The sequence below is a fragment of the Coregonus lavaretus genome (assembly GCF_964263955.1).
Source record: "Coregonus lavaretus genome assembly, chromosome: 3".
NCBI lineage: Eukaryota > Metazoa > Chordata > Actinopteri > Salmoniformes > Salmonidae > Coregonus > Coregonus lavaretus.
In genome coordinates this window covers 382559-398574 of record NC_139990.1, presented here as the reverse complement: position 1 = coordinate 398574, position 16016 = coordinate 382559, and the positions used below count along the sequence as shown (strand labels likewise).

The following is a 16016-nucleotide window of genomic DNA, read 5'->3' as shown; positions in this document are numbered from 1 at the left end:
ACTGCTCAAAAAAATAAAGGGAACACTAAAATAACACATCCTAGATCTGAATGAATGAAATAATCTTAAATACTTTTTTCTTTACATAGTTGAATGTGCTGACAGCAAAATCACACATTATCAATGGAAATCAAATGTATCAACCCATGGAGGTCTGGATTTGGAGTCTCCCTCAAAATTAAAGTGGAAAACCACACTATAGGCTGATCCAACTTTGATGTAATGTCCTTAAAACAAGTCAAAATGAGGCTCAGTAGTGTGTGTGGCCTCCACGTGCCTGTATGACCTCCCTACAACGCCTGGGCATGCTCCTGATGAGGTGGCGGATGGTCTCCTGAGGGATCTCCTCCCAGACCTGGACTAAAGCATCCGCCAACTCCTGGACAGTCTGTGGTGCAACGTGGCGTTGGTGGATGGAGCGAGACATGATGTCCCAGATGTGCTCAATTGGATTCAGGTCTGGGGAACGGGCGGGCCAGTCCATAGCATCAATGCCTTCCTCTTGCAGGAACTGCTGACACACTCCAGCCACATGAGGTCTAGCATTGTCTTGCATTAGGAGGAACCCAGGGCCAACCGCACCAGCATATGGTCTCACAAGAGGTCTGAGGATCTCATCTCGGTACCTAATGGCAGTCAGGCTACCTCTGGCGAGCACATGGAGGGCTGTGCGGCCCCCCAAAGAAATGCCACCCCACACCATGACTGACCCACCGCCAAACCGGTCATGCTGGAGGATGTTGCAGACAGCAGAACGTTCTCCACGGCGTCTCCAGACTCTGTCACGTCTGTCACGTGCTCAGTGTGAACCTGCTTTCATCTGTGAAGAGCACAGGGCGCCAGTGGGGAATTTGCCAATCTTGGTGTTCTCTGGCAAATGCCAAACGTCCTGCACGGTGTTGGGCTGTAAGCACAACCCCCACCTGTGGATGTCGGGCCCTCATACCACCCTCATGGAGTCTGTTTCTGACCGTTTGAGCAGACACATGCACATTTGTGGCCTGCTGGAGGTCATTTTGCAGGGCTCTGGCAGTGCTCCTCCTGCTCCTCCTTGCACAAAGGCGGAGGTAGCAGTCCTGCTGCTGGGTTGTTGCCCTCCTACGGCCTCCTCCATGTCTCCTGATGTACTGGCCTGTCTCCTGGTAGCGCCTCCATGCTCTGGACACTACGCTGACAGACACAGCAAACCTTCTTGCCACAGCTCGCCTGGATGAGCTGCACTACCTGAGCCACTTGTGTGGGTTGTAGACTCCGTCTCATGCTACCACTAGAGTGAAAGCACCGCCAGCATTCAAAAGTGACCAAAACATCAGCCAGGAAGCATAGGAACTGAGAAGTGGTCTGTGGTCACCACCTGCAAAACCAGTCCTTTATTGGGGGTGTCTTGCTAATTGCCTATAATTTTCACCTTTTGTCTATTCCATTTGCACAACAGCATGTGACATTTATTGTCAATCAGTGTTGCTTCCTAAGTGGACAGTTTGATTTCACAGAAGTGTGATTGACTTGGAGTTACATTGTGTTGTTTAAGTGTTCCCTTTATTTTTTTGAGCAGTGTATAAATGCCATTATCTGGATGATACTGCCTAATCGAGGCAAAAGTAAGTATCTCTTAGCTATCTAATGTTAGCTAAATGTATTAATGAATAAATTGGCTACATTTCTTTAAATGGACAATTCTGTGGACTGTCTTGTGCAAGTTTTAAATTGACACAATACCTGTTCGCAAAGGTGTCAGCTAGAGATGACGCGCAGGGATTTGTAGTTTATCATGTCTACTTTCATGTTAAATAGCATTTTCAAATCTGAGTAAATAGAGACCAATATATTGATAAGTCACCTTGTCTGAGAGATTTACATGGTTATCAAAACGTCACGCCAGGGTAAGCCTACGCGAAACAGCCCTTATTTTAACTGTTTCTAAAATCCTCTATGGGGAAAATGAATGGTGGAAAAACGATCGGAACCATTTCCCTGTTTGACCGCTAGGTTTTATGGGTATTATGACACCTCCACAGTGTGGCTCTGTTGTTGACCATAAAGGTTTGGGGTATGTGCCCCTGCTTAGCCACAAGATGGCAGTACTAATTTGACAGTCCTGTATTCAGAAATGCCCTCACTGTCAATGTTAATTAGCGATGAGTAACCATGGGAATAAAATGTATTCCCTTCCAATGTTTTGGTTTTAATTATCACAATTAACTCGCAGCAATTGCAGCAATTAAAGCTCATTACAGTGAGTAGTAGGGCCATATTACATTGGCATATTTATCTGATAGAGTTACCAGGCACCACAACTTGACCACCAATTAATTATATTTAAAAGTCTACAGTGATTTTATCTAGGTGGAGGCCATTAATGGTGTTTCATGTCACTAAAAGCATGGGAATAGTTCTGAGATTGTTTATAAGTCTACGTTATAAATGAGTTTAGCCTTCCATATTAAAATATTTTTTTAGACCACTTCTAAGGGTTGGCTACGATTATGGTCGTCGGTCAGTCAGACAACAGTCAGTGCGCATATGGAATAATCCTGCAACAGTGGCCTGCCCCATTTCCATGAACGTGCAGTGCGCATAGTATCACTGCTCTTGAAGGAATGGAAGCGCCAAGGAAAGTAGCAGTGGGAAGGTTCGGACAGTGTTGTGAGGGGGGCGGCACATGTAGCGTCATTTTTGCCTAATGCTTTTGAAAATGCGTCTTTTCCCCCCAGTAACGAACCAGAAACGTATTGAATAAAGAGATCGAGCTCATAGGAGACGGCGAACAGCAGAACCACACGCATCCTTGATCCTTCGGTTTGGGATTAAATTATAGGCAAATTAAATTGCTTCACCGACAAGATCTTAAGGCTACATGACAGAACAAACCAAACGATACTGTATCAATATGTGTCGGGGGACAATGAATAGAACCGAAGAATTCTGCATCAAAGGCAAGTAGGCTATAACTTTCCCCGGTATAAACATTCAAAAGTAGGCTATCAACCGGTTATAGAAAGATTGTTGTTACAGTGTTGCGGAATCTTTGTAGGAGAGCGCCAACTTCAGACAATTCACGTTGAAACATTGTAGCCTTTTCTGGTAGGACAGAAGAGAGAGATTATATTTTGACACCGCGCATCTACTGAAGTTCAGGACAATCAGTGAAGCTGTCTCCGTCTGGTTTCCACTCACCTATTAGCCTATTTCAACTGTAGGTTATTTGGGAGATTTGAGCTGTATTTAGAGGAAATGAAAATACGATGAGACTAGGCAATGTATAAACAGTATGTACCGAAGGAATGTAACAACACTCCATCGTTTTCCCCCGCCGTAGGCTGCTATGACGCGACCGATATAGAACCGTTATTTGCGAGGGGGTTTAGATATCTGTAAAATTTTCCCAATATGGGTCTTCAAGGTGGGATATTATATACTCCATTTATTATACAGATAATTGATAAAGTAGTCGAATATGATATAGTTAATTTGGAGTGCGCATAATAGCGTTTTGCACGCAATAGTTGTATGCTAATCAGTGTAGATTTAAAATATATATATATATATATATATATATAATAACAGAAAGATATTGAAAGCACGACGCATGGCTCTACTCCTACATAGTATGTGGACCTCTTTTGCATAGGCAATGATCTTGGCAATCATCAAAATAAATATTTGCCGTGCGTCATACATGTCTAGGAACAGGATTCAGAAGAAGAATATTGCCCTAAGTAAAACAGTAAAAACGCAGAAACTGTCAAGTGACTTGCATTTTGAGAGTGGACTGTCAAAGGTTCGGTCTCATTCTCTCCCTGCTATAAGAGGCTGTCTTGGGACCAAAGGCACTTTAGCTAATACTTATATAACTTCATATATTTCTTACAGAATTCAAACAAAAGATTGATCTTATTCCACTGTTATGTGGTACTGCTTATTCCTGACTCATTAAAAGTGAGAGTGGGAAAAACAGCTAGCTAATGAAAGGTGAGGTCTGGTTTGCCTCACTCATTTATGATCAGTGGACATATGAGCATAGGGATAGTTCTTGCTCCTGGCAGCCAGCCATCTAGAGGGAATGTTCTTGGTCCTGGCAGTGGTCCTGGCAGCCAGCCATCTAGAGGGAATGTTCTTGCTCCTGGCAGCCAGCCATCTAGAGGGAATGTTCTTGCTGCTGGCAGCCAGGCATCTAGAGGGAATGTTCTTGCTCCTGGCAGCCAGCCATCTAGAGGGAATGTTCTTGGTCCTGGCAGCCAGGCATCTAGAGGGAATGTTCTTGCTCCAGGCAGCCAGCCATCTAGAGGGAATGTTCTTGCTCCAGGTAGCCAGCCAACTAGAGGGAATGTTCTTGCTGCTGGCAGCCAGGCATCTAGAGGGAATGTTCTTGCTCCTGGCAGCCAGGCATCTAGAGGGAATGTTCTTGCTCCAGGCAGCCAGCCATCTAGAGGGAATGTTCTTGCTCCTGGCAGCCAGCCATCTAGAGGGAATGTTCTTGCTCCAGGCAGCCAGCCATCTAGAGGGAATGTTCTTGCTGCTGGCAGCCAGGCATCTAGAGGGAATGTTCTTGCTCCTGGCAGCCAGCCATCTAGAGGGAATGTTCTTGGTCCTGGCAGCCAGGCATCTAGAGGGAATGTTCTTGCTCCAGGCAGCCAGCCATCTAGAGGGAATGTTCTTGCTCCAGGTAGCCAGCCAACTAGAGGGAATGTTCTTGCTGCTGGCAGCCAGGCATCTAGAGGGAATGTTCTTGCTCCTGGCAGCCAGGCATCTAGAGGGAATGTTCTTGCTCCTGGCAGCCAGCCAACTAGAGGGAATGTTCTTGGTCCTGGCAGCCAGCCATCTAGAGGGAATGTTCTTGCTCCAGGCAGCCAGCCATCTAGAGGGAATGTTCTTGGTCCTGGCAGCCAGGCAACTATTCTCAGATCAATTTATCAGCAGTACATGCTGTAATGCTTTCATTCGGCCGATAGCTGAGGTAATTCAGTATCAGCAGCTTTTAAAGCTGCAATAAGTAACCTTGTGGGCGACCAGACCAAATGCACATAGAAATGTTAGTTATAGATCTGTCATTCTCATTGAAAGCAAGTCTAAGAAGTGGTACAGCTATTCTATGTGCTCTATTTCTCCCGAGAAATTGGGCTCCCGAGTGACGCAGCGGTCTAAGGCACTGCATCTCAGCGCTAGAGGCGTCACTACAGACCCCGTATCACAATCCGGCAGTGATTGGGAGTCCCCATAGGGCGGCGCACAATTGGCCCAGCGTCGTCTGGGTTTGGCCGGGGTAGGCCGTCATTATAAATAAGAATTTGTTCTTAACTGACTTGCCTAGTTAAATAAAGGTACAAAAAGAAAATAAATTCTATGCTTCCCGTTCTTAAGTTTAGCTCTTGCGTCTTTTACTTTCGGTTTTGTACACCAGCTTCAAACAGCTAAAATACAATATTTTTGGTATGGAAAAAATATTTCACAGTGGTTTAGATGGAACAATGATTATTTACAATATTGCTTGTTTTGTCACATCAACTGGAATTAGGCGAACTATTTGAATTTTTGCAACCAGGAAATGGCGGAGCGATTTCTGCATAGTGCAACTTTAACTATCCAGATCACTCAGAAGGCATTCAAACCTACATCCCTCTGGTCTGGACACAAGTACAACCCATTTGACACAATGCTTGTGAGTTTTTCTGCAAAAAAATGATTAGGCCCTACACAAACATTGTGGAAACAATGATTGTGTAGACATCTTGGTTCATGCAAAGTCTCTGTTGTATCATAACCATTGTGTCAAATGCATCAGTTGTACAACCCGAGTGTGTACAGGGCCTTAATTGATCAACATCTCTTTGACTGAACTGAATTGCTCTCTTGTGTCCCAAATGGTACCCTATTCACTTTATAGTGCACTACTTTTGACCAGAGCATAGGGAATGAGGTGCCATTTGGGACACAGTGGCTGTCTAAACCAGCCCTGCATCTCCATTGAGGTCAAATAAGCCAAACCAAATCAGGACGGGATCCAAAGTTGTGTTGTAAATTACATGCCACAGTAGAGAGTACCCTGGCTCTGAGAGTAGAGAGTACCCTGGCTCTGAGAGTAGAGAGTACCCTGGCTCTGAGAGTAGAGAGGACCCTGGCTCTGAGAGTAGAGAGTACCCTGGCTCTGAGAGTAGAGAGTACCCTGGCTCTGAGAGTAGAGAGGACCCTGGCTCTGAGAGTAGAGAGTACCCTGGCTCTGAGAGTAGAGAGGACCCTGGCTCTGAGAGTAGAGAGTACCCTGGCTCTGAGAGTAGAGAGGACCCTGGCTCTGAGAGTAGAGAGGACCCTGGCTCTGAGAGTAGAGAGGACCCTGGCTCTGAGAGTAGAGAGGACCCTGGCTCTGAGAGTAGAGAGGACCCTGGCTCTGAGAGGAGAGAGGACCCTGGCTCTGAGAGGAGAGAGGACCCTGGCTCTGAGAGTAGAGAGGACCCTGGCTCTGAGAGTAGAGAGGACCCTGGCTCTGAGAGTAGAGAGTACCCTGGCTCTGAGAGTAGAGAGGACCCTGGCTCTGAGAGTAGAGAGGACCCTGGCTCTGAGAGGAGAGAGGACCCTGGCTCTGAGAGTAGAGAGGACCCTGGCTCTGAGAGTAGAGAGGACCCTGGCTCTGAGAGTAGAGAGGACCCTGGCTGAGAGTAGAGAGGACCCTGGCTGAGAGTAGAGAGGACCCTGGCTGAGAGTAGAGAGGACCCTGGCTCTGAGACTCCTGCCAGAGTACAGTTTGTTATTTCAGACCAGTTGAATTGGACACATCTAGTCGTTCCTCTTCTTTTTATTTTATTTTTTATTTCACCTTTATTTAACCAGGTAAACCAGTTGAGAACAAGTTCTCATTTACAACTGCGACCTGGCCAAGATAAAGCAAAGCAGTGCGATAAAAACAACAACACAGAGTTACATATGGGGTAAAACAAAACAAAGTCAAAAATACAACAGAAATACATATAATATACAGTGTGCAAATTTAGCAAGTTATGGAGGTAAGGCAATAAAATAGGCTATAGTGCAAAATAATTACAATTTAGTAATAACACTGGAATGATGTGCAAGAGATGATGTGCAAATAGAGATACTGGGGTACAAATGAGCAAAATAAATAACAATATAGGGATGAGGTAGTTGGGCGGGCTAATTTCAGATGGGCTGTGTACAGGTGCAGTGATCGGTAAGGTGCTCTGACAACTGATGCTTAAAGTTAGTGAGGGAGATAAGTGTCTCCAGCTTCAGAGATTTTTGCAATTTGTTCCAGTCATTGGCAGCAGAGAACTGGAAGGAATTGCGGCCAAAGGAGGTGTTGGCTTTGGGGATGACCAGTGAGATATACCCGCTGGAGCGCAGACTACGGGTGGGTGTTGCTATGGTGACCAATGAGCTAAGATAAGGCGGGGATTTGCCTAGCAGTGATTTATAGATGGCCTGGAGCCAGTGGGTTTGGCGACGAATATGTAGTGAGGACCAGCCAACAAGAGCGTACAGGTCACAGTGGTGGGTATTATATGGGGCTTTGGAGACAAAACGGATGGCACTGTGATAGACAACATCCAATTTGCTGAGTAGAGTGTTGGAGGCTATTTTGTAAATGACATCGCCGAAGTCAAGGATCGGTAGGATAGTCAGTTTTACGAGGGCATGTTTGGCAGCATGAGTGAAGGAGGCTTTGTTGCGAAATAGGAAACCGATTCTAGATTTAACTTTGGATTGGAGATTCTTAATGTGAGTCTGGAAGGAGAGTTTACAGTCTAACCAGACACCTAGATATTTGTAGTTGTCCACATACTCTAGGTCAGACCCGTCTAGAGTAGTGATTCTAGTCGGGTGGGCGGGTGCAAGCAGCGTTCGGTTGAAGAGCATGCATTTAGTTTTACTAGTGTTTAAGAGCAGTTGGAGGCTACTGAAGGAGTGTTGTATGGAATTGAAGCTCGTTTGGAGGTTTGTTAACACAGTGTCCAATGAAGGGCCAGATGTATACAATATGGTGTCGTCTGCGTAGAGGTGGATCTGAGAGTCACCAGCAGCAAGAGCGACGTCATTGATACACACAGAGAAAAGAGTCGGCCCAAGAATTGAACCATGTGGCACCCCCATAGAGACTGCCATAGGTCCAGACAACAGGCCCTCCGATTTGACACATTGAACTCTATCTGAGAAGTAGTTGGTGAACCAGGCGAGGCAGTCATTTGAGAAACCAAGGCTATTTAGTCTGCCAATAAGAATGCGGTGGTTGACAGAGTCGAAAGCCTTGGCCAGGTCAATGAAAACGGCTGCACAGTTCTGGGGGACGGTTTGTTAGTTTTTCTCTTCTCAAAGTTCTTCAAACCCAGAGAATACATCAGAGGGGCATGGTGGCCAGTGGCATGGTGGCCAGGGGCATGGTGGCCAGTGGCATTGTGGCCAGGGGAATGGTGGTCAGTGGCATGGTGGCCAGGGGAATGGTGGCCAGGGGAATGGTGGCCAGGGGAATGGTGGTCAGTGGCATGGTGGCCAGGGGAATGGTGGCCAGGGGAATGGTGGTCAGTGGCATGGTGGCCAGGGGAATGGTGGCCAGGGGCATGGTGGCCAGGGGAATGGTGGCCAGGGGAATGGTGGTCAGTGGCATGGTGGCCAGGGGAATGGTGGCCAGGGGAATGGTGGCCAGCGGAATGATGGCCAGGGGCATGGTGGCCAGGGGAATGGTGGTCAGTGGCATGGTGGCCAGGGGAATGGTGGCCAGGAGCATGGCAGCCAGGGGAATGGCGGCCAGGAGCATGGCAGCCAGGGAATGATGGCCAGTGGCATGGTGGCCAGGAGCATGGTGGCCAGGGAAATGATGGCCAGGGGCATGGTGACCAGAAGCATGGTGGCCAGGGGCGTTGTGGCCAGGCGTTCAAATGTTTAGTTGAATACATTTACATTCCAAATTCCAGATTCCACTCGCGAGCATTCCACTGACTCTCTCTTCAAATCAGTGATGACTGAGGTTGGGGGTTATGTAGTTCAGACAATGAGACACTTTAAAAGCAGTGCAAAAAGTCACCTTAATTTCCTCTCTTTCTTTGGAGTACAGACCACAAAGGCAAATCCAGCTGTGCGCTGCCCACCGAAGCCTCCCTCCCAGACCAGCTTAACACATTCTATGCTCGCTTCCAGGCAGACAATACCGAGCCCTCAACAAAGACTCTCGCTACTCCGGATGTCCAGGTGTTTTCGCTCTCCGAGGCTGACGTGAGGAAAACTCTCAAAAGAGTGAATACTCACAAAGCCGCCGGCCAAATGGCTTCCCTGGCTGCGTCCTCAGAGTGTGTGCTGACCAGCTGGCGGGCATCTTCTCGGACATCTTCAATCTGTCCCAGACTGTAGTCCCCACCTGCTTTAAGGAGACTACCATTGTTCCAGTGCCCAAGAAAAACAAGATGACACGCCCAAATGACTATTGCCTCGTCACGCTCACCTCAGTCATCATGAAGTGCTTCGAGAGTCTGGTCACGGACCACATCAAGGTCAGCATGCCAGGCACACTGGACCCATTCCAATGTGCCTTCCTCACCAACAGATCCACAGATGATGCCATTTCCATCTCTATTCACACGGCCCTAGCACATCTGGACAAGAGGAACACCTACAGTGGGGAAAACAAGTATTTAGTCAGCCACCAATTGTGCAAGTTCTCCCACTTAAAAAGATGAGAGAGGCCTGTAATTTTCATCATAGGTACACGTCAACTATGACAGACAAAATGAGAAAAAAAAATCCAGAAAATCACATTGTAGGATTTTTAATGAATTTATTTGCAAATTATGGTGGAAAATAAGTATTTGGTCACCTACAAACAAGCAAGATTTCTGTATGTGAGAATGCTCTTCATTGACTACAGTTCAGCGTTCCAACACTATTGTTCCCTTCAAGCTCAACACCAAGCTCAGAGCCCTGGGTCTGGACACCACCCTCTGCAACTGGATCCTGGACTTCCTGACGGGCAGACCATTTGCTGTGAGGATGGGGAAACAACACCTCCTCCACACTGACTCTTAACTCAGGGGCCCCCCAGGGGTGTGTCCTCAGTCCTCTGCTGTAGTCCCTGTTCACCCACGACTGCGTGGCTTTGTACGACACCAACTCCATCATCAAGTTTGCTGATGACGCCACATTGTAGACCTGATAACCAACAACAATGAGTCAGCCTATAGGGAGGAGGTAAGTGAACTGGCATTGTGGTGTCATGACAAAAATCTCTCCCTCAACTTCAGCAAAACAAAGGAGTTGATTGTTGACTTCAGGAAGCAGAGGAGGGAACATGCCCCGATCCATTTTCAACGGGACTGCAGTAGAGAGAGTCACGAGTTTTAAGTTCCTCGGCGTCCACTTCACTGAGGACTTGTCATGGACCACCAACACCACCACTCTTGTCAACAGGTCGCAACAGCGTCTCTACTTCCTAAGGCGGCTGAAGAAATTCGGCATGCCGCCCCGGGTCCTCTACAAATACTACCACTGCACCATCGAGAGCATCCTGACAGGTTGAATCATGGCCTGGTATGGGAATTGCTCCTTCCACGACTGCAAGGCCCTCCAGTGGGTGGTGAAGACGGCCCAGTACATCACCGGGACCGGTGCTCCCACCCATCCAGGACATCACCGGGACCGGTGTTCCCACCCATCCAGGACATCACTGGGGCTGTGCTCCCACCCATCCAGGATATCTACTAGAAACAGTGCCTGAGGAAGGCCAGCAGCATCATCAAGGACCCCGCACATCCAAGCCATGAGCTGTTCTCTCCCTTACTGTCAGAGGTCTGATACCAACAGGCTCAGAGACAGTTTCTATCTACAACCCATCAGACTGCTGAACACTTGAACTGGACATACACAGACAAACACACACACACACACACATACAGTCGAAGTCGGAAGTTTACATACACTTAGGTTGGAGTCAATAAAACTACTTTTTCAACCACTCCACAAATTTCATGTTAACAAACTATAGTTTTGGCAAGTCGGTTAGGACATCTACTTTGTGCATGACACAAGTAATTTTTCCAACAATTGTTTACAGACAGATTATTTCACTTATAATTCACTGTATCACAATTCCAGTGGGTCAGAAGTTTACATACACTAAGTTGACCGTGCATTTAAACAGCTTGGAAAATTCCAGAAAATTATGTTATGGCTTTAGAAGCTTCTGATAGGCTAATTGACATCATTTTAGTCAATTGGAGGTGTACCTGTGGATGTATTTCAAGGCCTACCTTCAAACTCAGTGCCTCTTTGCTTGACATCATGGGAAAATCAAAAGAAGTCAACCAAGACCTCAGAAAAAAAATGGTAGACCTCCACAAGTCTGGTTCATCTTTGGGAGCAATTTCCAAACGGCTGAAGGTACCACGTTCATCTGTACAAACAATAGTACGCAAGTATAAACACCATAAGACCACGCAGCTGTCATACCGCTCAAGAAGGAGACGCGTTCTGTCTCCTAGAGATGAACGTACTTTGGTGCGAAAAGTGCAAATCAATCCCAGAACAACAGCAAAGGACCTTGTGAAGATGCTGGAAGAAACAGGTACAAAAGTATCTATATCCACAGTAAAACGAGTCCTAAATCGACATAACCTGAAAGGCCGCTCAGCAAGGAAGAAGCCACTGCTCCAAAACCGCCATAAAAAAGCCAAACTATGGTTTGCAACTGCACATGGGGACAAATATCGTACTTTTTGGAAAAATGTCCTCTGGTCTGATGAAACAAAAATAGAACTGTTTGGCCATAATGACCATCGGGGTTGCTTGCAAGCCGAAGAACACCATCCCAACCGTGAAGCACGGGGGTGGCAGCATCATGCTGTGGGGGTGCTTTGCTGCAGGAGGGTCTGGTGCACTTCACAAAATAGATGGCATCATGAGGAAGGAAAATTATGTGGATATATTGAAGCAACATCTCAAGACATCAGTCAGGAAGTTAAAGCTTGTTCACAAATGGGTCTTCCAAATGAACAATGACCCCAAGCATACTTCCTTAGTTGTGGCAAAATGGCTTAAGGACAACAAAGTCAAGGTATTGGAGTGGCCATCACAAAGCCCTGACCTCAATCCTATAGAAAATGTGTGGGCAGAACTGAAAAAGTGTGTGCGAGCAAGGAGGCCTACAAACCTGAATCAGTTACACCAGCTCTGTCAGGAGGAATGGGCCAAAATTCACCCAACTTATTGTGGGAAGCTTGTGGAAGGCTACCCTAAACGTTTGACCCAATTTTAACAATTTAAAGGCAATGCTACCAAATACTAATTGAGTGTATGTAAACTTCTGACCCACTGGGAATGTGATGAAATAAATAAAAGCTGAAATAAATCATTCTCTCTACTATTATTCTGACATTTCACATTCTTAAAATAAAGTGGTGATCCTAACTGACCTAAGACAGGGAATTATTACTAGGATTAAATGTCAGTAATTGTGAAAAACTAAGTTTAAATGCATTTGGCTAAGGTGTATGTAAACTTCTGACTTCAACTGTATACGTTCATGCTACACAAACACCACAACTGCTGCTACCAGACGCTGCCATTTCATTTACAGTTTATGAATAAAGAAGTCCTTTGGGAGACCAGTACGGAGCCCATGAAGCTGGGCCGTGTTTCATCGTTCATTCTAAACCATATCTAAAGGGGCTTTGATAAACTCAAGCCAAAGGATGTGGCCTGTGGCCCCCATCTGTCTCTGTGTATGAATATTTACCAAACAGTGGATAAGACATGCCTTCATCATGTGCCAGTTCCACCATTTAAGTACAGCGTTGCTGTTTTTCTTGGTGTTATCTGACCAGAACGAGGCTGCGTCCAAATGGCACCCTATAGTCTGCTTGTAGTCCTAAAAAATTGTTTGTTTAGCCATTCCTATGGGGACAATGAACGAGGAAAGAATAGGGTTTTGGGATAAACATCGAAAATAAGGTCTGAGGTTAACACAGGCTTAGGAGATCTTAAACGTTTTTGTTCTGAGGTAATATCAGTCAGTTAACATTACCTTTATGAATTATGAAGCCTTTATCTGCTTTATGTGCTTTTTTTTTTTATGACAAAAATGCTTCAAAATTCACAAAATGGTGACGTTAGCTGATGAAGACGATCTCATAGAACGAAACGTATAAGATCTCCTAAGCCTGTGTTTACCACAGACTTTATTTTAGGTGTTTATCCAAAAACCCTACAAAAACTCCATTAATTTCCCCATAGGCTTTGTCCAATGAACCATGGAGGAGTTAGTGCCTACAAAAAGACACCATTACTATTGCTCTCTATTCGCTATACAGGGCTCTGGCCAAAAGAAGTGCACTCTGTAGGGAATAGGGTGCCATTTGGGATGCAGAAGATTTTTACTTCAATGAACGGGACAATCAAAGTTTTTAAAGATTTACTTGACTTTCATGTGTTTTGAGTGTTACGTCATCAGCTTGGTACTAGAGACACAAGGTTTTTAAAGGTTGTTGCCTAGCAGCTTAATTGCAGGTAAAGCGTTTGAAGCTGTTTCACCTTGTTTGTGGTCATGTGGGCACTCAAGTAGAACGCCACGTGAGAGAGTGTTTCCCCAGGTTTTGTTTGTAGCTTTTGGAATTTACAAGCTCGCCAACGACCTGAAAGGTTTGGAATGGTTCGTTAAAAATAGTTATCTAACTTTAATGATTTTCTGTGAAGATTAAAATAGAAAAAAAAAGTGCAGTTACTGTATGCAAAACGTGGTAAAAAAAAAAATAGTTTTATCTCCAAAGAAATAAAAACATTAACGAAATACCTTTATTATCTCTCTCTTAAATAAAAACATTTTTAACATTTTTAACAAAGTATTTCAACAGGGAAACAGTTGGTTATGTCGCACATCAAAAGCCTGAGAAGCTATTTTTACAGTAGAACAATAGAGCAACAAAGGATCCACAGTATGAAAGTGAGAACAGAACAGATGATAATGATCCTCTACAAGGCTAAGGAGTTCATAGTTTACAGGATACAGTGCAGCTTCGGCAGTGTCAAGTCCCAAGTTTATTTAAAGTGCATTTAACAGGAGTCACAACACACTTTACATTAAAAAGAGAAACAAAACATAGCAGAAAGACGGGGAGCGAGGTGAACAATATCTACCACAGTAGAAAGACTATACAGGAAGTAGAAGCCACTTCAGCAGTCTCTTCTTCTATTAACCTGCTCTCCTTCCACAGTGTTCCGATAGGCCGCTGAACCGAGCCGCACCATGAAGACCCAGAAGGCCGGGGCCCCAGGGGGCCCAACGCCAAGCTCTCCCTCCCCACACCAACGGATGTCTGGTTTCAGCCTGCGGGGCCGGAAGAAGAAGGAGGGCCTTATCCAAGGCAAGCTGCGGATCCGCTCCATGCCAGGAGCCTTCCTGGTGCTGGGGGTCATTGTGGTGGTGGTGGGCACGGCCCTGGCAGTGGCTGGGTACTGGCCCTACCGGACCCACCGATCATCACAGCTCCTTGGACTTGGACAACAAGGCTCTGGTTCTGTGGACGGGGCAGCAGGAGGTGGAGGTGGGGGTGTCTCTGAGCCCCAGTCATCCGGTTGGAGACTCCTGACCACGGCCAGTCTGATCCACAGTGAGAGGATGAAGCTCCTGGGACCGGTCATCATGGGCGTGGGGCTGTTCATCCTCATCTGTGCCAACACGGTGCTGTACGAGAACCGCGACAGGGAGACCCAGATGCTGCTGGCCCAGATGCGGAGCGTCATCTGCTCGGTGTCGGCGGCCGTGCCCTCGGCCGACCTCTCAGACATGGCAGCAGCCAACTCCATGGCCAGACACTACCAGTGGGTGAGCAGTCTGCCCGCCGCCCACCTTAACATCCTCTATCTGCAGCAGCTGGCCAGCTCAGAGCCCCTGCTGCAGACGACCAGAGACAGCAGGGAGGAGGACAGGGCAGCTGACTGTACGTACCAGCAGGCCACCTTACAGACAGAGGCTCTACACCACCAGGAGTCAGCCTCCACCCCTTCCCTCCACTCCTCCCACTCCAACTCCTGCAACTCCAGCAAGACGGACTTCAACACGCGGTGGGGTGGTGGTGGTGAGCCAGGGGTAGGGGGCTCCAGCCCAGACTCCCAGCCCGCTCACCTCTTTAAACTCAACAACTGCCTGGTGTCAGCCAGCTCCATGTCCACTCTGGGAGGGGATGACTGGGAGAGGTCGGAGGTCACAGCCATGCTGCCCAGGCGCTCCCACAGTCTTAGCTACAGGACTAACCCCGGCCCTCACAGGCCCCAGACTGTAATAAGTCTACAGGAAGGGGTCATGCGGCCCGGGGGACCCACAGATAGTGCAGCCCAAGCTCATGTGGAGGTGTGTGTGAACATGGTTGGGTGTGGAGGTGGAGTTGTGGAGCCCCCGGAGCTCACTCCCGTAGAGGAGCAGAGGCACCGCAGCTGGCCCCGGTTAGACCTGGGCTGTGCCCGCAGGTACCTGAAGCTGGACAATAAGGAGGACTCGGTGGACAGACTGCTAGACCAGTTGGAGCAGCAGTGTTCTCTGTGGGATAAGAGTTTCGGTTCAGGGCCTTTCCAGTGAGAGCCAGTAAAGGCCCCATATCTCAATATGGCCCCATATCAGGGCCCTCTGTTTTTAAAAACCAGCTTATAAAGAAAGATCCTCATGATATATCGACTACCGGGAGTAGGAGCTTTTTCGGTTGGATCATAATTGTGCTCTATTTTCACTGACTCCTGAAGGAGGTTATAACAGAAACCTTTCTATGTGTCACTCTGAATTCCTCTCACTTGGGATACACAGTACAGTGTCGAGCAGCTTCCAATCTAAAGATACAAACCTTTAGAAATCCTGTTTCTCGGACTTTCCATGGTGTGGATATATAAACACAAGTGTTGGAGGACTGTAGATGAATTGGATCAGTTTGGCAGACATTCTGTTTTAAGAGGGGAACAATACTCCACACTGTCAAAGATGAGTTGGAGCAATTTGCCAATTTGTTTACTGGGTGGCAGTTAGGCTTGGCACTTGG

General features: G+C 46.8%; 1 protein-coding gene across 1 annotated transcript; it reads left to right on the top strand.

The window, feature by feature from the left end:
* Nucleotides 1-14236: 14236 nt before the first annotated feature.
* tmem200b (transmembrane protein 200B) lies at nt 14237-15565 on the top strand (the record flags this gene model as incomplete). The annotated part of the gene is made up of 1 exon (XM_084157151.1): nt 14237-15565. One exon carries the CDS (start codon nt 14237-14239, stop codon nt 15563-15565), a length of 1329 nt encoding a protein of 442 aa, XP_084013277.1.
* Nucleotides 15566-16016: the final 451 nt, after the last annotated feature.